The 25111-nt window shown below is 39.0% G+C and overlaps 1 protein-coding gene across 1 annotated transcript in view; it reads left to right on the forward strand.

The window, feature by feature from the left end:
* The first annotated feature begins 4576 nt into the window (after window positions 1–4576).
* The window catches only part of man1a2 (mannosidase, alpha, class 1A, member 2), a 136842-nt gene continuing 116307 nt past the window's right edge, over window positions 4577–25111 (forward strand). The window contains exon 1 of the mRNA XM_028591185.1: window positions 4577–4921. Coding sequence (XP_028446986.1) covers window positions 4608–4921 — 314 coding nt within the window. The 5' untranslated portion in view covers window positions 4577–4607. The remainder of the gene's footprint in view (window positions 4922–25111) is intronic.

Below are 25111 nucleotides of genomic sequence, written 5' to 3' on the forward strand. Positions count from 1 at the left end.
CTTTGCTCTCCCCTCATGTCAATATGGTCAAAAGACAGTAAAGATCCCAGGACACAGTTTTGACTTTAACATGTACCTATGCATGTTCTGGACTTGAACAAATCTGATTAAAATACAATGATTCTTACATATGGAATGACTTGACAAAAATGTTAGAACCTAAAGGGGTACTCCAATGATTTAGTATTGCACTGCGACTCACAACAGACACATCTATAAAACAACTGTCAAAACTGAAGCAGCATAAGCCGAGATATTTTGATTTTTAGTCCCTAGTGTGGGTCAACTGAACTGAAAACACAGGATCCTACGTTTCCCATAATGCAATTTGATAGTATCCCTTCATTAGGGCCTCTTTGCCTGGTAAACACATACCGCTTTCAACCTCCAGCTGTAACACAGGCTTTCTGTTGTGAATTTGAAGTCTGTAAGCCCTCAGCTGAGATAACCCTGATAACATCACAATGACGTCATCATGTTACATTATAGGCCTACAACTGTTTTACAGGCTGAGTAACATGACGAGTAAATGGACTCAATTGTCTATTGTATGTGCTACTGGTGCATGTTTGTCTATTTTTCTCATATACTGAATACATTTTCTTACACAGAAATTATTGAAGTTATCAATCAGGTTTCTGTTGAAAAAGAATTCTGATCTCAGTGAGATACCTGTTCAAATACAGTGTTAACAAACTAACATAACAAATATAATTTAATCCTGGTTAAGCAAACTGCTTGTCAGAGATATTAAACACGTTGCACATTCTTTTGTTTAATTGATTTTTAAATACAGTTTGCACAAAAGTTGACATTAAACCCTTTTCATTACTATCTATATGATGAAGTTGGTCATTTTAGAGCAGAAGATTGAGGAAAGAAGACATCTTGTACTCTTCTGTTCCATTAAAATCTCTTTAAGTGTGTAAGACCAGTGCGGAGATATGCTTATTATAGCCTTATGAGGGCAACAAAGACCTCTATTTTATGATGTCCTGTTTTGCTCTTGCAACAGTTGTTTCGCAGTCTGCAGAAACTCTATATACAGAAAAAAAACTTATTTGTAGGATTGCTGGTTGCTGCCAAATGTGAGCGTCATTAACAGGATCTGACACTGAAGATTATTGCACACATCATATGAAGAGCTTATAAAATATGATGTTATAGAATTAATGTTATATTATATGAATCTATCTATCTATCTATCTATCTATCTATCTATCTATCTATCTATCTATCTATCTATCTATCTATCTATCTATCTATCTATCTATATTTTGAATGAAAGACTTTTATTGCAAAAGAGTATTTTTTTGTGTTTCTCTACCAGTGGGTATGGGTACATTATTTGAGCATATTTGGTGAAAGTATACATCACACAGCTGCATTTCAGCATTATAAATTATTATTATTGGTTTAAGGGGAAGTACAGATGGTCCCTAAGGTCCCTAACAACGTCCCTTGTTATAAATCATAATATACAGTAATTCTGCCTAATGAAATTATCAAACGGTCCCTAATATGTTTGCCTCGTTATTAGTCTCGCTTTGCCAAACCTTCCTCCAAAGCGCTGAAGGAATAAATCAGAATTATACAGTAATGCTGCTTAAAGAAATTGTCAGTCGGTCCCTAACTCGGGCAGGCTGAGTAGTTGATGCTGGATGATTCGCCGAGCAGCAGCAGTCTGCCAGTCCGTCGCTGCAGTCCGACAGAGCGACCAGTCATCAACATCCCCTGAACGTGCGAGGAGCTGTAACGCTATGTGGCTCTAGGCTGACGGTGTACGGTTCAACCGGAGCAGGTTACGACGGTGTGGACATTCGTGGACATGAGGACACCTGCTACTGCGACTTCTTCCAAAAGGCGGACCGTGAATCCTGACTGGCATCGTTTTTCACCGAGCAAATGAGAAAGGTGGTGATGCAGCACAGCGGCGTCTACACAAGAGTCCGCCTCTGTTAGCTAGCGTTAGCAACCTAGCCAAATAGCTAGCACATATATAATATACATGCTGTAATCTACGCTCAGTCTTTACCAGCTACATGTTAGCTACAATGCCAGCGAGCACAAACACGTATGTCGGAATACCGCCGCATTGCCTTCAGTTTATTTCGCTGTTCGTGTTTTCCGCTAGCCAACGTTAGCCGCTTGTTAGCATTTTGTATCGGCTAGTAATCACCTCACACAGACTGGCACTGTGAGAATGAACTTGGTATTCTGTGTGGAGACGCCGCTCCGTTCAGACCCGATGGAAAACAACTGGATACAAATAAATAGGCTCAGATATAGCTACATGCATGTTAACATTAGCTGGATCGACGCTTCGGGCATTAATACGACCGCTTATGTTGGTGTTTAAAGGGGCTATTAGCTTGATTTACATCCATTCATTCTTCATATTAGCACTTAAGGGGAGACACTACAGATGAATAGAGAACATATTTTAACTAATAGATATCACAGTGAAACTTCCCCCAGTTGATTATTTACATTAAGACAATCTATTTTTGCGTTACAGGTTTTCTGAAATGTTATGTTTAAATATGCAAATTGGGCTTTATCTTTTTAAATGTGCTAATTTGCATGTACATTTCCAGAACAGAAATCTGAACATTGGAAGGCCAGGTTGAAAATTCTTGTTTCATTTTGTTGACATGTTACAGTTTAAGGTTTTTACCAAATGTCAGCCAACATAAGTGGAGATTTCCGGCTCAGTATGAGAAAAACACATTTTAAGAAAACCGCCTATATGGATTGTAAAATTCCATTTTGCAAGACACTACATGTAATAGGGTAAACTATTTTCACCATGAAACTTCATCAGTGTATTACTTACATTAGAATATTTCTTCTGGTATGACAAGTTTTCTGAAATTCTAATGTTTAAATGAAAATGAGGCATTATCTAATGCTAATGTTTGATGAATTTAGGAGAAATCTACAGGCGCAGATAGACAAAATGTACCTCAATGTATATTTTAAATGTTTTTTTTTCCACCAGTCTGGAAGAAGACATGTTATGGAAGCAAAGTAGCCCAAAACCCTAAAATTGAAGAATTATGTTTTCGCCTGTAGTGTCTCCCCTTAAAGCAGTTGCTTGAGCGTCTTCTTTCTGCATATGCAGTGATAGGATTAATTGATTGATTTTTATTTTGGGTATAAGAACAACAGACATAAAAACATCCTGGATGCTTAGTCAACCCCAGAGGTTAGCACATCAGAATCAGCTTTTATGGTCTTGTAAGTGTGAACACGTACAGGGAATTTGACTCTGGCTTTTTGTACATACACAGAAATAGACATATGGCCATAAACCAGGACAACAAAGCTGAACAAGGTAAACATAAACAATTGAATAATTTGTACAGCCCTATGAGGATAGTAAACAATACAATTTGGCAATGGAAAAGGGCAAATGGTGCTGGAATAGATAAAGATTTATTATTTTAACAGGTTGCTTTTATATCTGAGGTAGGTGACTGTATATACAGAGTAGATTTGACACATGACAGTATATTTGACACACATGAGCCTCATGGGTATTTACTAGAAGAATTGCAGTTAAGATGTAATACAACAAGATACGTGCATGCAGTGTATTTATCTTTACATGTCCTGCCTCTCTCTCAACGGGTTGCCACACAACTGAATTGTCATTCTAGTCGACTGGTGGATATGAATGGGTAGGGGATGTGTGATGTTGCTCTTCATCTCTGTCTTTCTTTGTCATTTTGTCACAATATATGTCTGATATAGCAAGCTACACGGCACTGCAATGCTATAAAACCACAAAATAGAAAGCTGGGTTCATTCTGCAATGTTCTTGCCGAGATGCCAGTTGAAGTGAATGCAATTGTTTGGTGATGGTCTCAGGTATTGCACAGTCTCTTGATACCTTAAGCCTCTGGAAAATATGTTTGTCATTTTTTTTTTCTCATGGCCAAAGGATTAAGTGTTTTGTGTGTGTGTGTGTGTGAGAGATTCTGAGGTATTTATTTTTGAGGTGACATGTTATTAAATTCACCATAGCATGCGAGAGGATTGTTTATCACTATAATATTTTAGCTATCACTTGATTTATGCCATACCAGTTTCTTGGATTGTCAACACTCGTCTGTGTAATTCACTTGGGCTCAATAGACGCCTGTCAGAGAGAAGCTTGGTGTGATGATACTAGTGGTTACAAGGGACATGTTGCCAAGGCAGAGAAATGACAAATAAAGGAAAGTATAAAAAGAAGGGTATCAGCTATGTTATCCTGACAGAATCCTGTCCAGGCTTTTCTAAAATGGTGGCAAGTCTCTGGTAACCACGCTTAGACCGGTAACTAACAAACACTAGACTCAACATTGACTCTTTGCCTGTAATGTTCCTTTTTTTTTCAGAATCGTCATGAACATTTTCCTGCTGAAGAGTCACTCCTTCACTGAGGGACCTCGGCCCTTTTTGGTTTCTGGACTTATCATTGCAGGGATGAGATAATAAAGTCAGCCAGCTCGCGCATGCTGCTACAACAACACCTGTGGCACTTGTAAACCCGCCCTACCCTGCTCCCCCCCCCCCCCCAACCCGCCCCCCCAAGCTAAATTCAATTCAACAGTCAAAACATGACGACACCAGCTCTCCTGCCGCTGTCGGGCCGCAGGATACCCACTCTGTCGCCGGGTGCCTCCTCTTTCCCGCACCACAGGGCTACGTTGAGGCTCTCCGAGAAGTTCATCCTCCTCCTCATTCTCAGTGCCTTCATCACCTTATGCTTCGGGGCCTTCTTCTTCCTCCCGGACAATTCCAAGCACAAGCGCTTTGACCTGGGCTTGGAGGATGTGCTCATCCCTCATATTGACTCGCCCAAAGAGGGGAAGCACGCTTCTGGACAGGTGGTCATACATGGACAGGGAGGACACGACGAGCACAGACACCGGTAAGGACCAAGTTTCTGTAGATTTGATATTTGATCAAAAAAAACTGTCCTGTCGCACCTTAATGAGATTATTTTTGTTCTTATGAAGGATTAAGAGAAGAAACATTACCTTCTAGGTTTATTTTTGGTTCTTTGCCCAAGTTACATGACACTCAGCTATTTCCTCTAAGCCATGACAGCAGGTATACTGACACTCATCACTTATTCAGCAGTCTGTTGTGACACCTAGGAGCGTTGCAGAGTGATATACGGACTGTTTAGATACACGTCAGCACAGCACAGGTCTCCCTTCTTTATTTTCCTTTTGTGCAGCTGAGGTTGCTCTGGATACTCTCAACCTTTTGTGCCTCCATTGGATGTTATATTGCAGGGGTGTCGAACTCATTTTCCCAGAGGGCCACAATGGAAAGAGAAAATCACACCAAGGGTCAGAGATTATTGACGTGCTTTTGTTACTGCATGTCACTTTTTTTTTTTTAACATTTTGGTAGCTTTTTTTCTTCACCTTTGTTGTTTTTGTTCCAATTTTTTTGTGGCTTTCTCAGACATTTGTCACCTTTTTGTAAATTTGTTGCTTTTTCCGACATTTTTGTACGCTTTTTGTCGCATTTGTGTTGACCTGAAGCCTTTCAAAAGTCACCAAAAGAATTTGGCCCGCGGGCCTTGAGTTTGTTATATTGTTTAAGTTTTTGTACAACAGAAATGTGATCACCTTCGCCACAGTATCCTCGTATTGTCCCAGGGGCAGACGTGGTTGAAAGTGATGAGCTACAACCCACAGACAGTTTGAAAAGCTTTAGCAACTGCTTAAACGGGCTCGGAAATTACTGCCTGCCGTGAGCCAAATGCTGGTACATTTTGGCTGCAGCTTTTACAATTGTCATTTGGTTTGTCCAGCCTCTTTGGATGGTAGCCAGCGATCGCTTTGAGGCTCTTTCCCCCCCTCCTAAATCAAATTCATATTTGGTGTCTTGTGCTATTTGTTATATTATGTTTCAAGCCCTTCTACCAAATGTTATTCTTAACTGACTCAAGTTACTTTAAATGAGTTCTATCATAATTACATTTCAGTGCAATTTTAATTACTTACTGTAAGCCAGTAAATCAGCCCCGGAGGCTATTTTGTGATGTGAAAGCCACATAGCTTTCATTTGGGGATCTATTCTGGAATCATGGAGCGTTTGTTTATTTAGTTTTTTGATTAATTGCATTTTTAATGTCTGGTTCTGTGGGTGTTCAGAGCCTCTACTTGTTTATAGGCAGTGCACTACCTACGCACTACCTGAATAATTCAAAGATAGTGTAGTTATTTTCTTTGTTATTACATAAGTACCATTTGATTGGCATTACCCATACATATATGCATCATACTGCACTTAAATGTGTTATTCTGTGATGACAAATGGCTGAAATAAAATGCACAAAACGCCAAACAGTAGGTGGAAAGGATAATTTTATGGGAAAGGTCTCCTCCATGCTGGTGTAGGAGGTCATTAGTTTTTCTGAGTGCTGGGAAAGGTGTTAAAAGCAATTTTTCAAACCGTTTCACAGTGGGTGCTGGGTTCCATGAGTGTTGCCTCCTCGTCCCCTGTGGTGCTCCTCATTTTCCAATCCTAAATGCCTTCTAGAGCTTGGGATTCTGCCTGCTTGAAATAACGTAATTATTTTAGTCCAGTGACTCGGAAGGAGCAGACCATTTGGGGCTCAAGTTCTGTTGTGAGTCCTAGTCGGAGCCACAACGTTTCTTTTTTAAACATAAAGGTTGGAGGCTTGGAGATGTTCATGCTTCTCCAGAGGTGGCAGGTTATAACATGTTTGAAAAGGGACTCACAAATGGAATACAGGAGCAAAACGTGACTAGGTTGCATTCTGGGCTCTTTTGTTTGGTAATGAAGGTTTTCACATGATCCCTGTTGTTTGTCAGTAAATCCCAGACAATGACCTTTTCACATTTGAGTGAGCTGCTGTTGTTCTTGCCTTAAGCATCCATCATTGTTTACATGATGTACCAAATAATAGGTTTTGGCATAAATGTGTTCACCCCTTAGGGTGTAGCAACCAATAGCAGAAGGTATTTCTTCCTCTAAATAGGCTGGATCTGACTCATTTTTATAGCTTTATGATCTAATAAGTGAATATGGCTTTATTAAAATAATATGATGATGTAGGGCTGGGCAATATATCGATATCGTGATATGAGACTAGATATCTCTTAGATTTTGAATATCGTAATATCAAGGAAAGTGTTGTCTTTTCCTGGTTTTACAAGTGATGTCATTTTCTGAAATTTCCAGACTGTTTTAGCTGTTCTATTATTTGCCTTTACCCACTCAGTCATTATGTCCACATCACTGATCATTATTTATCACAAATCTCATTGTGTAAATATTTTGTGAACGCACCAATTGTCAACCCTACATATCGCGATATCGTTATCGAGGTATTTGGTCAAAAATAGCGTGATATTTGATTTTCTCCATATCGCCCAGCCCTAAGTTCAGTTTTCAAGAATGTGATATGTTGTTTTTCCACTGCTTATAGCAGCTTATGGAAATATGTTTGATTTGCTTTTTGGTGTTGCTGCCTCAGCTGTTCTTAAAGTACTCATTGTGTGTTTCAGAGGACCAGGGTTCAAACAGCCCCCGGAAAATGATTTTTAAAGAGACCCTCAGGAGCACAGGCAGGCTCGTAATAATTTCACCTTTACTGTATTCGGCCACAGAAAACCCCACAGAAGCTATTCTCTGTTCACAGGTTCACCCTGTTGATAGTCTTATGAAAGCTTTTGAGAGAGAAAACATTATTTTATTTGCCTTGGGGTAATCCATCTACTCTAGTTAAATCTTGAGATATTGACAATAATTCAAATTTCCTGAGAATATGCTTAAAGGGCATTGCACACATCTGCTCTGTGCTGTTTGGCAGTCGTGTTATGAGTGGTTGTTTTTAACACTGAGGAACAATTGTAAGCAGAAGATTTGGGAACCATTTGCATGTGCTTTGCTGTTTATTCTTGCTGAATGTTTAGTGTTGTGTCCTAAACACAAGCAGTGTCTTCACAAGGATCCCATGGCTTAGACAGAGCATAACCCTACTTATCAGGTCCTAATTTCTTAGAAAATATATATATACAAAGATTATTTTTTGGGGCTTTTCCGCCTTTAATCGATAGGACAGCTAGGTGAGAAAGGGGGGAGAGAGAGGAGGAAGATATGCAGGAAATCGTCACAAGTCACTTGGACCCTGGACCTCTGCGTCGAGGCATAAACCTCCAAGCATATGTGTGCCTGCTCTACCCACTGAGGCAACCCGGCCACATTTTATATATATTTACTATTATAATTTCTATCAAACAATTTGTCTTTACAGCTCAGATTGGCATTCAATCATTCTGTTCTTCAGTCACCTACTCTCCTGCCAAGCCCCTCAAATTAATCATGTTTACAACCAAGGAAACATTTTCTCTGAATGTTAGATTTTTTTTAAAAATCAGGCTCTATGACATTGTTTTCATGGCTGCTCGACTTGGGCTGGTTCGTAAATGTGGTACAGTGTTTCTGCTGGAACAGGACGAACAGCTGGAAAAAGTTGTCAATAGTAACGTTCCATAAGCAGGCTATACTGGTTTTACTGGACACTTCATGGGCCAACATTTAAACTACAAACATCCCATAATACAAATCTCTATCAAAGTACAAGGGATGATACTTGCAATTGTAAATACATAGATTTCTAGTCCTCGGATATCATGATCCCCACAATTTCAAACATCATTTCCAGAAAAATTATATTTAGGCCAATATGACTCTGCCTTTAAACAAAATATCAGCTCACCCAACTTGAAAAACAAATCTATTTTCCCAGTAGCTTTTAGTTCAATTTAGCTATGCATAGTTTTTTTCTTTTGGGAGGTTTTGAGATGTCCAATGCTGAGGTTTCCAATCCAATCCAGTCCAACAACGGTTGATGTTATTTGGTTTGTGCAATTGGTATCAACCCCATTTACTCAGGATAATCGTCAGAACTTCATGCCAACCGTCCTTATTGAGAAACATCGTCTACTTGAGTATGACTACCAACTGATTATTCCTGCACAGCAGAAGGTATTTCAATTTCAGTTTCAATGTCAAAATGAATTTAAACTCGGAAAAAGTTCACTGAGTTTGCCCTCATTTACAGTGACTTTGAGTGAGACAAAAACAGTTACACAACAGGATCAAATATAGGACTACTGCTAGGATGAGTGCTGGAAAGTGATCTTCTGTGCAGAGATTATTGCTACTGGCTAGCCCCTGTATTGTCTGAGTGACCTTTTGGGATGGCAACAGTGGTCTGTGTGAGAGATCCCAAAACCTCATTAAACCAAGATTAGACTATCTGTATTGCTAGATACCACAAGGGGTAAGTGGGGAAAAATGCCTGATTGCAAAACATCAACAGTGGAATGATTTAACAGTAATGCTTTCTCTGATTTTTCTAAATAAGGAGCAGACATTGTTGAACGCCTTAGCTGGTTCAGTGGATTATTGAGGTTCACGGCAGCTGCAACAATCAAGGAAATGGTTTTGTGTGTGTGTGATAAATGTGATAAATGTGTATAGAGGGACTTGTACCTTGACTGGCTGCATATGATTCTCAGAAGGATGGAGAGTCAGGAACCTGTAGTCGACCATTTACAAGGTGAACTGAAATGAGACACCTTTTAATGGCTGTCCGGAGTGCTAGAAATCACTTGGGTGTAATGCTATGTCTAGCTCAAAATACTGTGAGGTCATTAATGATTCTGCCTCGATTTTGTTTTGGTCCGACTCAACAATAAAGAAGTAGCCAGGAGCAGTACTCTTCATCTGAGAGGGGGCAAGTTGACGTGTTGACAGGCAGTGACATTTCTGTGACCGAATAACCATGGACGGTGGGTATATAATAAGGAAGGCAGAATAAAATCCCTCTTAATATTTAGACATCAGTAGGGCTGTGCTCGATTGAAAAATTCTAAGTCGACTAACACTCATTCAATTGTATCGACTAATCGATTAGTTGATTTAATTAATGGATCTGCAAATCTAAGTTTCTCTGCAAAGAGTCATGCAAAAGCACCACTTTAATTATTGTGTTTACCAGAGATGTGCTCGTACATTTCTTGGAAATAAATCATTCAGCATGAAAAAAGCATAAATCATGACTAATCGACTAAAGAAATATAAGTTGACTAAGACCAAAACGACCGATTAGTCGACTAATCGACTAAGAGGGAGCAGCCCTAGACATGAGACGTGGACATCATACATGATATGTAGTTACTGTAAGTGTGGACTGAATACTGTGTTTCGAGAGAGGCAGTTTGTCTGGCAAAATGGAACATAAATAATTACCTGTTATCCTGGTGGATAACGGGTAATAAATGACCAAGGCTACTGCAGGTTATGAAATGTTGTATTTATTGTTCTCAGAAATGCATAGGAGATAATTTTATATGATTATCGATTGTCGACTTGTGACAGTGACCATATTGTGTTATTGCTGTATATCAGGGGTATTTTTTTTAAGCCAAGGACCCCTTAATTGAAAGAGAGATGGAGCAGGGACCCCCCTACTACATATACTGTATAAAATTAAGTTGCATATTAAACTGGGCCTACAACAAAAGCCTTTATACCAGAGATCTTCAACAGGGGGTCTGAGACCCCTAGGGGGTCCTCAGAGTCAATGCAGGGGGGCCTCCAAATTGTTACTTTTTGAAAGTTTTTTTATCAAAAATTAAAATTAATCCAACATATTATTAGCAAATATAAATCCCCCCTGATGATAGGCTTACTGGCCTATAGGAAAGGTGGTCACGAAGAGCCATCCACAGATAGTTAATCCTAAGGAGTCACTGTGCCACATGTATGTTTAACATTGAAAGATGATGATATTGTATAAAAGCTTTAGGCCACCCTACACGTTATTGTAGGTCCAGTTTAATATGCAACTTCATTTTCTACAATATATGTAGTAGGGGGTCCCTGCTCCGTCTCTCTCAGTTAAAGTGTCCTTGGTTTAAAAAACGTTGAAGACCCCTGCTTTATTCATTCATTTTTAGTGCATAGTATACTCAACTATTAAAATAGCCTACAAATTTTTAGCATGATTTTATAAACTGTTTTAATGTTAAACATACATGATGTGGCACAGTGAATCTATCCTATCTGTGGTAGAGGGTGAACATTTTTCGGGAGTCAATTTCACTGTCGGTAACGTGTTCGGGACGGATCAAGCATAGAAATCAACCGGAGCGGGAAATTCAATAAAAAAATGACGCTGCAATGCGGTGAGTGCGCCCAAAGATTGCGAGGTATTTCGTTTTAGAAAAGAGAACCACTTAGGCTACAACTCCCAATACGTTTGTTGATTTGGAATACTGTGACCCGATAAATTGCCCCTCCCCAGCAGTGAGAGACCCACGGCTCTGCAGCGCTGCATTCACAACATCAGCACAGCAGAGGGGCTGCTCTCGCTCCCTCGGGCCACCGCTGCTGCAGCTGTACACACACACACACACACACACACACACACACACACACACACACACACACACACACACACACACACACACACACACACACACACACAGAGTCTGATAACTTTAGACAACATAGGGAACGAAACGGGAGCGGGACGGGATTCGGGAGTCTTTCTCTCGGGATTTTGCAGGACAGGATTTTTTTGGGGGAGCAGTCCCGTGATTGGGATGTGACGGGGGTATTTTCGTGGGATGCGACAATTGATTCCTGTGTCACCCTCTAATCTGTGGATGCCCTTAGTGACTACCTTACACATAGGCCAGTAAGCAGTGAGGATTTGTATGTGCTAATAATATGCTGGATTCATGTTAAGACTTTCAACAAGAATTTGGAGTCCCCCCTTCATTGACTCTGATGACCCCCTATGGGGCCTCGGAACCCCTGTTGAAGATCCCTATGGATATTAAGGCTAATTTAAAACTCAGTTATAGAGGTTTTAACAGGGGTTGATGTCATTTTGCCTACAGCTGAGATGATTAGTTGATTAGGCTAATCGATTACTCAAGCGACGGAAAAATAAACGATTGGTAGTTTTAATGATTTTTCAAGCGAGAAATGCCAAACATTCACTAGTTCCAGCTACTCCAATATAAGGATTTACTGCTGCTCTCTGTTTAACATCATTGAACGTTAAATATCTTTGGATTTTTGACTGCTGGTTGGACAAAAATAGCTATTTGCAGAGGTCACCTTGGTCTATGAGAAATTGTAATTACTATAATAGACTAAACGATGTATAGAAAAAGCAATAGTCAGATTAACTGAATAATCGTTAGTTTCAGCCCTGTATTTGCCCTAATGTGATGCATCTATGTAGGGCTGCACGATTATGGCCAAAATGATAATCATGATTATTTTGATCAATATTGAGATCACGATTAATTATCACGATTATTTGTTGATTTATCCAAAACAAATTTTATTGTCACATAGGCTAATTATAACTGCTTTTACATCCATATTGTGCTACATTCCTGTTAATACATCCATATTGTGCTACATTCCTCCTTTATTGAAGGATACTGTGAAGGACTATGCTATTTCAGCTGTTGTGCGACCGCTTTCCATACATGCACGTTTGCCGTATGGTATCTACCAGACGAAATAGCAATACGGATTTCATTGGCTCATTACACTGATCCTTACATGTCTGCGTTGCGCTCTGATGCTCCAAAACCTATGTTAGAGGCAACATAAACATCGCTGCATGTCACGCTAGTAAACACTAATAACACGTTACACAGCAGGTAATGTTAACCTACTGTACTGTTAGCCAGAGTAGTAACTGGATTAAATACAGCTAAAATGCTGACAGCTAAACGGTGTAGTGTGCACTATGGTAACTGCTGTTGTCTGAAAAACAAAACAGACGGGACAAAATGTTGCGTTTACTGGTAAACTGGTAAACATTGTGACCGGCTTATAATGACCGACTGCTACCTGTTGTGGAATTTTCCTCATATTACTCCTCTGTCCTCTGTGACGGTGCACATCTAGAAATTAAGCTGCGCGGTGCAGGGAACAACTCTGATTGGCTCACAGAGGCACGTGATCACACAGTGGTTTATGGAGCGCTAGAGTGGCTTTGCAAAAACTTTGATAAGGAGCGTTCTATGACGCATTTTAAATATCGCTCGATCACCCAAATTTGATCGTGGGAAGCCAAAATTGTGATCATGATGAAAATTCGTTTAATTGTGCAGCCCTACATCTATGTTGGAAAATATTTTTGTATTCATAACAGGATATCAATTCTACCCATATCACCCAGCTGTACATTACAGTTGGCCTGAAATTCCAAATCCTAAATAAAGCATTGTTTCAGCGTTCTCTGACGACGGTCACTTGTCCATTCAGACTAAGAGCAGCCAAATGAAGATCTCTGAATTGTGTTACTCTGTCCAGGTTTGGAAACTACAACATGAACATTCATACTGGGTACCTGCCAAAGTGCTCAGTAGGTTACGAAAGGCTTGCCATCTGCCACCAAAATTAATCACAATTTGGCTCTGTAGTTGTGCTATTTAGTGAATAAGTGATCAGTGCTCCCGTGTAATCTTGAGGAAAATATATATCATGTGTGTGTTTTCTTTTACAAGCACAGGAAAATGTTATTTATATACATTTTTTATTTTCTCTGCTGTGCAGTTTCATTTGTAGGCCAAAGATTTTATACAGCACTGAAGTACCAGTTTTAGGATTCTGTCCGGATCATCTTCACAACTGAGGGGAAAAAAACAGCCTCTTGCTGTTCAGGGATTGCTCAAATCAATAATGCAATATCTGTTTTTGGAATGATGTTTTTTTGGCTCCATGGTCCAGTAAATATCAGATAATCTACCAACGGCTCTTCAAGTGGCTGAGTGAACTTGCCCAGGCATCTGCATTAGTATGAATTGCGCATGCAAGATATGACAGTTGTCACTCTGCTCCTTCCTGTCTTCTGTCATAAACTGCTATCTGAAAAATACTAAGATACTGATGGAGACTCTTGTGTCTGGAAGTTTTTATAGTAAAATGTGTAAAGGCTATTTCCATCCCCCCTGAAGCTTTAAATTATTTCACCCAAAACCTTTGTACTAAGACATCACTCTTATCTTTTCACCTCATCACCTTTCATGTCTTCACCTCTCACATCCTATGACCAACTCTTAGCTACTGACAACAAAGACTCTGTGGAAGCCCAGACTCCATGCCATTTGATGACCAATTTCAGAAATGTTGATAATTGTGTGAAATTTGATACTGGAAAAGAAGCTAAAAGAGTTTTTCTTTAATAAAAGCTGATGGCGCTTTCACTTTAGTAGGCAATTTGTCAGTGAAAAGTTTTGTAGAGGACACTTAAAGCCATTATATTAATGTGCTTCTGCAGATTCATTGCATCATGTTAGTGGCACAAAGTGGTATAGTACAACATCTCCTTCTGTAGCTTTTATACCCATACTATCAATATTATGGGTTTAAATTTTCTGCTGTGGTGACCTGTGTTATAAGTGTGTGCACTATGGTGTTGCGTGCTTATTTCTTCCTTTTTTTTTTTTTTTTTTTGTGATGAGAAGTGAGTCCTGTTATGTTCAAATACAGCCAAAGGTAGAAGAAACTGTTAGAGCACAACCTTTTCACACTGCACCCCTCTCATGAGGTTTAGTGCTGTGACCGCAAGTAACCTGGTTTCACCACTTATTGCCTTGCCAGCTATTGTTAGTGTTGCAGCGCCATAGCTTGCTTTTGCGCTCTGATATGGCCATAAATCAGAATCAAAGCCCCACAGATCATATTTAAGGCCTGGGCCAACATCAAAGTGCACTTATTTATCATATTTATTGTGATCTTAGATATCATTTCTGTGTCTTCACGCTTCATTCGCCTGTCAGCTGCAAAGTAAATCTAAGTTCGTTCTGTGTTTGTGCCTTGTGTGTGTATTTCTATATGTGTAAGAACCTCTGTGCTAATAAAGGAGCACAAGCTTGTTCCGTCACCTCGCCCCAACACACAAGTACACACACTGTCAAGCTAGCTCAACCTGGAAAGGTTATAATACCAAGGCGCTGCAGTCGGTGTGGAGGGCTCATGAAACCATCCATACCGGTTTGTAGATTCAACAGTGGCATAGCTATTTAACATCTGTCCCTGTTCAGAGCAAATAAAGATGTGAAGGAACACCGATACTGCCTACATAAAAAAGGCTTTTGGCACTTCAGTCACCACTGTTGAGCTGTTTTCAATTTTCGTCTAAAGGCTCTGACACACCAACCCGATGGCCGTCGGCAGAAAAGGCAGTCAGACTGATCAGACTGATCAGACGGCTCCCGTCTCCCAAAAAAGTGCCTCGGAACACACCGAAGCGACGCCGCCTTGAGCGTACGTTCTGCGCGAGACGTAAAACGTCTCCATAACAGCAGGCCGCCCTAATCTGTATTGTCGCCCAAAAAATGAAAAAAACGGAAATGACGGAGCACGCTGTCGTCAGTCATTGTTTTCGTCAGAGAGTGTTGATAGCAGTCAAGAAGATACCGGCGATGTCAGCTCTCGGGCTTCTTCTTGTGGAAGAAGAAAGATGTCGCAGGCGAAAAATAAGGAGAAACCGCACTAAGTGGGTGAAGCTATGGATCTCACAGCACTGATTCACTAGTCAAGGGCTAGCACTCCACCAATCAGATTGGTCATTGAGTCCGACTGCCCACCGGCCGATTCAACAAGTCAAATCGGCCAAAATGAAGGCCGACTGCTTCTCCGATTTTTGTGATCCTAAAATGGAGGTTTTAACATCATTGCAATTTTAGATTTGCACCATGATTGCTTTTAAGCCTTTTAAGTCAAACCACAGTGGTGAATTTGCTCAGTTCAGCTGCAGGTTTGTCTTCCATTATGAAAATCAAAAGGCACCTGTTTAGGGTTGGGCATCAGTTGCATTTTAACAATTCTGATTCCAATTTCGATTCTTCCTTTCGATTTCCGGTTCTTATCAATTCTCGATTCCGATTCTTTGAGTGAATTGAAACGGGTCACATGCCTATTTTCACAAATAAGAGGAATGGTTTATTTTGATTCAATGGTGGTTTGCAGTTTGACGGGGCTTTTTCAATGTAAAATAAAGCCACACTAGAGCACTGCTTACTGTGCTCCAAGGCTGAGACACAACAAGCGCCTGGCCGCTACGGAAACCAAAACTTGCGCATGTTAAATTGGGAAGCAATGATCGTATTTGAAACCAAATCCTAAACGATTCCAAACATTTCCAATAAAGAAACGATTCTGGAATCGTAATTTTTGAAACGATTCCAAGTAGGAATCGGTTCTCGATGCCCAATCCTACACCTGTTATTTCCCAAAACATGGATTGAAAACATCTGGACCATCTCCAGCCCACATTTGTAGTTCACTGTAATTCATTGGGCAGGCAAAGAAACAAATATATTTTTTCCCGCTGGGCTGGTAAATTATAAAAAGCTGTTTTTGCTGTTTTAGTTGCCTGCCAGATTTTTTGAGGAATATAAGCCCTCCAAATGAAGTCTGGTTGCTTGCCCAAGTGGCTGGCAGGGTACTCTAAATTTCCAGCTGCAACAAGGACTTTGCTTTGGGTAGTTTTTTCTTTCTCAATCTGGTGTTTTACTCAATTTTTTAAAGTAGCCTAGTGTTCACTAGTAGTTTCTGACTAGCAGCCATTGTGTTGAATTCCAACAGCTCTAATTTTGCCAACAAATGACCACCCATTTGCACTTAGTCAAAGGACTCAGATATGACATTCTAAACAGATCCTCTTGGTGCATACATATGACGTGACATTTTAAAACATAATTGAGTTTAAAACATTCAGCATCAAGAGTATAAAGAATAATTCTAAAAAGAAAAAGAAAATAATCCCTATTACCGCAAGGCCTTTTTCTAATTTTGGCTGTCATTATTACTATGGCCATTTAAAATCCGTTCTGTTGGCTTTAGAATAGCTATCACTACATGCAGAATAAGATATCAATATAAATTCATCTTTCAGATCCATGTTCATAGTAATTTCACTAAGACTCATCCTAATTAATTTGTCTGTTGTCAGGAGATTTCATCTAGTACAGTTGGTATTAGAGCGAACAGCCGGCAGAATGAGTAGTGGACTTCCATCAGGCATAATCTCCTCATTACCACTGCTGCTTTTTTTTTTAATCAGATCTGCTCTCTGTGTGTCTCATGTCCTGTCTTTCTTTCTCTTGTTTTGTCTCCATCTTTTTCATGTGATCATCACAATGTATTCTCTGTAATAACACAGCTGCAGCCGCTCACATTGGCTGAAGAGCAGTGTGAGAGGAGATAGGGTGTATGCCTTGGTGTCTAGTTAGTGAACCAGGGTTTTTGCTCATGCCTTTGTGAGAGAGAGAGAGAGAGAGAGATATTGTATCATAGGACAGCGGCAAAAGCCAATGTGTGCTTCTTTTACAGATTGTATATTTAATGATATCTTTTGCATTTCTAATCCAAACAACTTGGCCACCGCACTGTCACACAGACAGACGTTCCTGCAATTTATAGGTAGATATAACAAGAAAGTCTCGAATTCTGTATACAGTATTTACCTTTTTAAACAAGTTATTGTACCAATTAAAACACAGGCAGACCTTTAAGTATTAGATTGACTACTTGGTATTTTAGTGATTTTTTTTTTTTTTGCCTGATCAAATTGAACTAATCTTTGAACACTCACATAGCCAGGTTGGTATAGCCATATTGGTGCAGACTTATCATGCATACATGCATGCAGACTCCCTGAATAGACATGAGGAATACAGTATTTTATCACCTTAATTTATTCATTTTTTATTAATAAAGGAATGACATTGAAAATGGCAACCATAAAGACTTGGCATCTCTTACCCAAAAAAGATACAATCGGAACAAAGTTAGTCCATATAAGTGTAAGAAGAGGAAAGTGAGAGTGACCAAATACATTTAACCAAAAGCTTGGGACTTACATGACCCTAGGCAAGCCTAGTGCAGAAGAGGGAAATGAAGGACTATTTGCTGTGGCAGTTTATTATTGTTGACATTACTAATTAATTTAAAAAATAAACCGGCAAGTTTTTTGGTGCTAGCTTTTGTGAGTGTCCGTGCATGTATGCGTGAGAGAGAAAGTGTGTGAAACACATTCAGTAGTGCCCATGGGAGTGTGCCTCACTCTGTGACAAGACCTCTTGAAAGCCAGAGAAGAAGAAAAAAGACACTTGTTTGAATTGGTTTGCGTGAGTGCCGCACAGTAAGTTTTTAGTGAACAGAACGACGAGATTCAAGAAGAGACCCAAACAAAGAGACAAGAACAAGAAAGTGGAGAGGGAATCAGGGAGAGAGGGGAAGAGAAAGACCGAGTGAGAGAGAGGCACTCAGTCGTCAGGGACGACGTGACCATAGTTCACTACAAAGCATCTCACCAAATCTCGTCCCTGGCAAACACTGGCGCTGCGGCCTTGCTCCACAGTGGCTCCCTGTCAGTTAAAGCAAATGGGATCAAAGTGAGATCGCTCAACGGCAAATTAAGACTTGGCCTCAGGTTTCCGAGGCTTAAATTTCAAATAAACCTTTCTGAATTCACGGGCGAATTCAGCCCCTATTTCTCAATAGCCGGTACAGCCACACAAGCCGTATTAGAGCCATATGGGCCTGATAATATGTCTTGTGCCAGAGCTGTAACACTCCGGCTGTTGGATTTATGATTGGCCTGGGGATGGGAAATGGGATATCTGTTTTTATTCTCTGTGTCATTACTCTTGGGGAACCTTTTTAAGGCAATGGAGATTCACAGGAATGCCTGCACGACGGCGATTATACTCAACATGGACTCGAATCAATGGGAATATAGAAGAGTTCAGTGAAAGGTTTTGGGAGAAAAGCATTTTATTTGCACTTTTGACCATTTTCATGTACATTTATTCTAAATAATATCTACTAAAATATATTTTTTTATGTTTTTGTAAGTTGCCAAAGCATCTGATAGTTTAAAATGGCATTTTTTTGTGATTATAGACCGCTGTCTGCTCCACTATAACACCATAAAAAGAAAAAGATCCATGATGGTCATTGTTTGGCCAAGTGTATTTTTTTTGCAGCAGAAAGAAGTTACAGGATACAACCAAGAAAAAGATGCTCTGTCGCTCACCATGAAGATATGTTACTTTGTGGTTTTGCTGGCTCAACGCCTACTACCACCCTCACCCTTTTTAGTGGACTATAAACAGCACAACTACAGTCACGGAAAGAAAATTGGCTTCTACTGTTGACCAAATTGCTTGAAAAATGGGGAGCATCTTTAAGGATGTTTCTCTCTAAAGGTTTGACTATTGAACCTCTCAATCATCAGACTCTTTTCCACACTTGGAAAAACCTTATCTGGCTGGGCTGCATCCAACCGGATAGTGCTCATTTGTTTGATGGCTGGCCTGTGCTAGCTGCAGGAGATGGACTCCGGTGTTTGGTATGAAGGAATTAGTCAGCCAGCCATGATGTAGGTCAGAAGGGCTGGATATGAACATGGGTACAGACCAAGGGCTGTCAGGGCTCAGGTGTTCACCTGAAACATACAGGGGGGGAAAACGGATGAATTATGTACGTCTTTGTACACATATGTAAGGGAGAGGTAAACGGAAATGTTGAGGGGGGGGAATGAACAAGGGCATATGTGCATTCACGTAACATTTTTCACCATTAAAGATACTAAGGATTATGTACTGTACGCGTTTCCCGTCAAATTCAGTTATTCCGTTTGGTATTGTTTACATTTAGGGTTTGATGACTTTATTTTTGTAAACTGCTTTGACAGTATTCAGATAATTGATACACACAACACTTGACAACTGGGAGGAAAATGTTTGTGACAAATAATTAGAAAAGGAGGAAGGGGGGTGCTAAGATAATGCAAAGATTGATGAGATGAGTGTAAAAACAGGAGACGGAGAAGTTGTGAATATACTTGAGAGAAAGTGTGTGTGTGTGTGTCTCAAAGAGAGGTTGTAGCTAGCGGAGGAGGTTGGAGGGCAGAGAGAGAGAATGGAAAATACAAGAGAGAGGATGCTTATTGCACACCCACAGTTAAGCTTGGTAGAGCCGTTACACATACAGCAATGAAGCTTCCATTTGAGCCAAGTGGGTCATTGGGAAAAAGCAGGAGATGGGAGCTGTCTGACAGCTGATGTTGAAGGGAAACCCGAGAGCTACAACTCTCAAGAAACAGAAATTCTGCCGTGTCTATGGGCTGGCAGGAAGCAGACTTGTCCACAGCTCTTGGATATCAGAGGGACCGTTCCAATGGGAGCTCTCTGGCTTAGAGAGAAGCAAAGCCTCTGTGCTCACATGTCCGAGATGGACTAAGGCGACACTTAAGGAAAAAGGAAGAGGTTCTCGACTCGAATTGCCCACACACAGGGATAACCTTTATCTAACCCCACCTTCATGCACTTGTCCTAATTAGACATGGTCCGATACCATTTTTTTGCTTCCCGATTCCGATACCTGAACTTGCGTCTCGGCCGATACCGAATACTGATGTGATACCAGTGTGTCATATGTTTTATTATGTTTTAACAACTGTATACTACTATCCATGTATGGATGTGATATTATTTCTATCTGGTCTGGCTCAGGTTAAACTCTTTGTGTAACATGAACAAACACAAACAATGAATGCCACAGAAGTTTCTTTTATTCTCCAGTTTGACAGTCAGTTATAACGGAAAAAGAACATAAATAAACTACTTTAACGTAGATTTTCTTTAGGGCTTTATTACGTGGTATCGGATCGGTGCATAAACTCCAGTACTTCCAGATACCGATACCAGCGTTTTAAGCAGTATCGGAGCCGATACCGATACTGGTATCTGTGTCCTAATTAGGATGTATACAGTGGCAATGGCTCTACTAGCCCACCTTCAAGCTGATCAGTGATATAAAGCTCTATGTAGTTCTCCTTTCTAGGACTTCAACTTTATGGGTTGTTTGTACTGCAGACTCTTTTGTGATAAGAGAGAGCACAATTTGTTTCACCTTCTCGTGTTCTTTGGTCCTAGATACAGTACATAAAAAATGTGCGTCTTAGATTGACATGAATGTTGTTTTTGTCAGAGGACTGCAGAAGGCTATTGAAATGTGTTTACTTTATGTTGAACTTGGCAGTCCTAAGCAGTTGGATCATTATACTGCTGTGTGTAGCAATGATTGACAGGTAGCCATTTATTATGGACAGATACCATAGCTAATCACTTTGTAGCACTAATCACAGTTTGTCGCGCCCAGGTTATTAAATGTGCACGTTGTCATATTAGACAATCTGAATTAGTCAATCAGTGGTTAATCTAATCTGGACAACGTAACTCTAAAAGAGTAATACTGCATTAAAGATTCACACACTTTCACCTATCTTCAATCTATGATGACTTAACATTACAATTGCGTCTAGAAATTGAACCTGGCTTTTTGATTTAGTCATTTTGTGAAGCATCTGGTAACTCACTTTTTTTTCCCCTTACATCTAGGACTAATGTTTCACCTCCACAGCAGGTGCAGTATTTGTAGGGCTAGCACAAGAGGGGAATTACAGCAAATTATTTGTTTGAGAGTTAAGTGGGGGGATAATGAAGTGGCCTGCATTTTTAGGTAGGAACCTCCGAAAATAAAATCTTCAAAATGGATTGTTTTTGACCCGTCACAGATCTAAAACTACAAAAAATTGACTGAGAATGTAACCTTTTGAAAACAAAACAAAAAAAAAACAATAAGATGAATTGAAAGTAAAAACAATCATTAGTTGCAGAACCGCTGTCAAACAGCTACGTAGCTGACCTTTTTCCGTGTTCCTTCCAGCAGCTGAAGAGACTGCGACTATTGTTTTATTTTCTTGACATTCATGGTGTGGGCGTAATTCAGCCAATAAAAATGTGGGACTTATACGTTTGCATAGAGCCGTCAATTTAAATTAGTTAGGTTCAGTATGAAAAGAGACCATTGCGAATTTGTGTAGCTTTAACTAAATCCTTACCAAATGGTTATAGGCCACAGAGTAATGAAATCATTTATTTATTCTTTTTTAAAGATAACTTTTTGGGCTTTTCCGCCCTTTAATGGACAGGACAGGTGAGAAAGGAGAGAGAGTGGGGGAAGACATGCAGGAGATCGTCACAGGTCGGAGTCGAACCCTGGACCTCTGCGTCGAGGCATAAACCTGTCAATATATGTGCGCCTGCTCTACCCACTGATCCAACCCGGCCACAAAATCATTTATTTTACCTTCAGCATTAAGCATGTGACGTGTTTGCACCATTTTGCTCCATCCTTATTTTCATCTGCTGAGAAGTGGACACGGATTAGCCCATAGAGCACCTCTCAGCATTTCTAAAAACGTCCCTCCCCACCACTAGTTTTTATTAATTGATTCTCCTTTCAAGAGTAGATCTGGCTGTTGATGGTTGCAGATTGCACCAAGACCGCTCTACCTTTGCACACAAAAGACAGAAGACCCAGAATTCAGTGTTCATTTAGTTTTTATTGGTTTGTCATGGAGATAAAAAAATAAATAAACCTGTGTTACAGGCAGGCAGTTCGTCGACTTAAACGATTCAGCAGAGGCCTTGACTCCTGCACACAAGCCTTTGTGATCCTCCAGGAACGTGTTATTCCATATGCTTCAATAAGGCTCATGTTTTGAAAGAGTAATGTGGATTTCATGTGTGAATATATGTGGTAAGCTTATTGGTTTTTACAAGGCTATGACAGGTCATTTACTAATTACTGACTGTTTTGAAAGTATTCTCTTCTTCTTCTGGGCATCTCACAATACTAGTGTAATGTGGTAATGACACTATAAGCAAGTTCTGTGTGATGTATTGCAAGTATCTATGATACCCTCTAAATAAGAGGAAATTGTACCTTTTTAAAATGGCTGAATACATTGTCAGTTAGAAAAATCAGTCATGTACAACAGCTTTTGTCTCCTTAGATAAGCCTCTCAGTCCCATTGTAAGCTGAATTGAATAGCGTGAAATCTATCTATACATCTATACATCTATACATCTATCTATACATCTATCTATCTATACATCTATCTATCTATACATCTATCCATCTATCTATCTATATATCTATCTATCCATCCATACATCTATACATCTATCTATACATCTATCTATCCATCTATCTATCATCTATCTATACATCTATCTATCTATACATCTATCTATACATCTATCTATCTATCTATACATCTATCTATCTATACATCTATCTATACATCTATACATCTATCTATCTATACATCTATCTATCTATACATCTATCTATACATCTATACATCTATCTATACATCTATATCTATCTATCTATCTATCTATCTATCTATCTATCTATCTATCTATCTATCCATACATCTTATCTATACATCTATATATCTATCCATCATACATCTATCTATCTATACATCTATCTATACATCTATCTATCTATACATCTATCTATCTATACATCTATACATCTATCTATCTATACATCTATACATCTATCTATCTATACATCTATACATCTATCTATCTATACATCTATCTATACATCTATCTATCTATCCATCTATCTATACATCTATCTATCTATCCATCCATACATCGATCTATACATCCATACATCTATCTATACATCTATACATCTATCTATACATCTATACATCTATCTATACATCCATCTATATATCTATCCATCTATACATCTATCCATCTATACATCTATCTATACATCTATACGTCTATGTATACATCTATCTATCTATCTATCTATCTATCTATCTATCTATCTATCCATCCATACATCTATACATCTATATATACATCTATACATCTATATATACATCTATCTATCTATCTATACATCTATACATCTATCTATCTATCTATACATCTATCTATCTATACATCTATCTATACATCTATCTATACATCTATCTATAAATCTATCTATCTATACGTCTATACATCTATCTATCTATACATCTATACATCTATCTATACATCTATCTATAAATCTATCTATACATCTATACATCTATCTATACATCTATACATCTATCTATCTATACATCTATACATCTATCTATCTATACATCTATACATCTATCTATCTATCCATCCATACATCTATCTATACATCCATACATCTATCTATACATCTATCTATACATCTATACATCCATCTATACATCTATCCATCTATACATCTATCTATACATCTATACGTCTATGTATACATCTATCTATACATCTATCTATCTATACATCTATACATCTATCTATCTATACATCTATACATCTATCTATCTATACATCTATCTATCTATACATCTATACATCTATCTATCTATACATCTATACATCTATCTATACATCCATACATCTATCTATACATCTATCTATACATCTATCTATACATCTATCCATCTATCCATCTATACATCTATCCATCTATACATCTATCTATACATCTATCTATACATCTATCTATACATCTATACGTCTATGTATACATCTATACATCTATCTATACATCTATACATCGATCTATACATCTATCTATCTATACATACATCTATCTATCTATACATACATCTATACATCGATCTATACATCTATCTATCTATACATACATCTATCTATCTATACATACATCTATCTATACATCTATCTATCTATACATCTATACATACATACATACAAACAAGAGGACAAGGTGCTGCTGAAGAGCTAGAATGACCTGTTGTGATATGATTGTAATGACATAGTCGGCTGTAGTCGGACATATCCAAAGGCATAATTTACATGATTGTTTGTGTGTCTTCTTTAAAAGAGACACAATGTTCTTCACAAATTTGGTTTAGCATGTTATTTTAATGCAAAGTTAGATCTTTAAGTACTACTTACATTCTGATTTGTCGGGTTTCTTTAGATGTGTGTATACATACATACGTGCATACATGCATACATGCATACATGCATACATACATGCATGCATGCATGCATGCATACATACATACATACATACCGGCTCGGCTGTCCTGCCTGCTCAACGCAGTTATTTTCGTCATATTCTTCATTACAAGGGCTTGATTTCCACTTTA

The sequence above is a fragment of the Perca flavescens genome, chromosome 11 (assembly GCF_004354835.1).
Source record: "Perca flavescens isolate YP-PL-M2 chromosome 11, PFLA_1.0, whole genome shotgun sequence".
Lineage (NCBI taxonomy): Eukaryota > Metazoa > Chordata > Actinopteri > Perciformes > Percidae > Perca > Perca flavescens.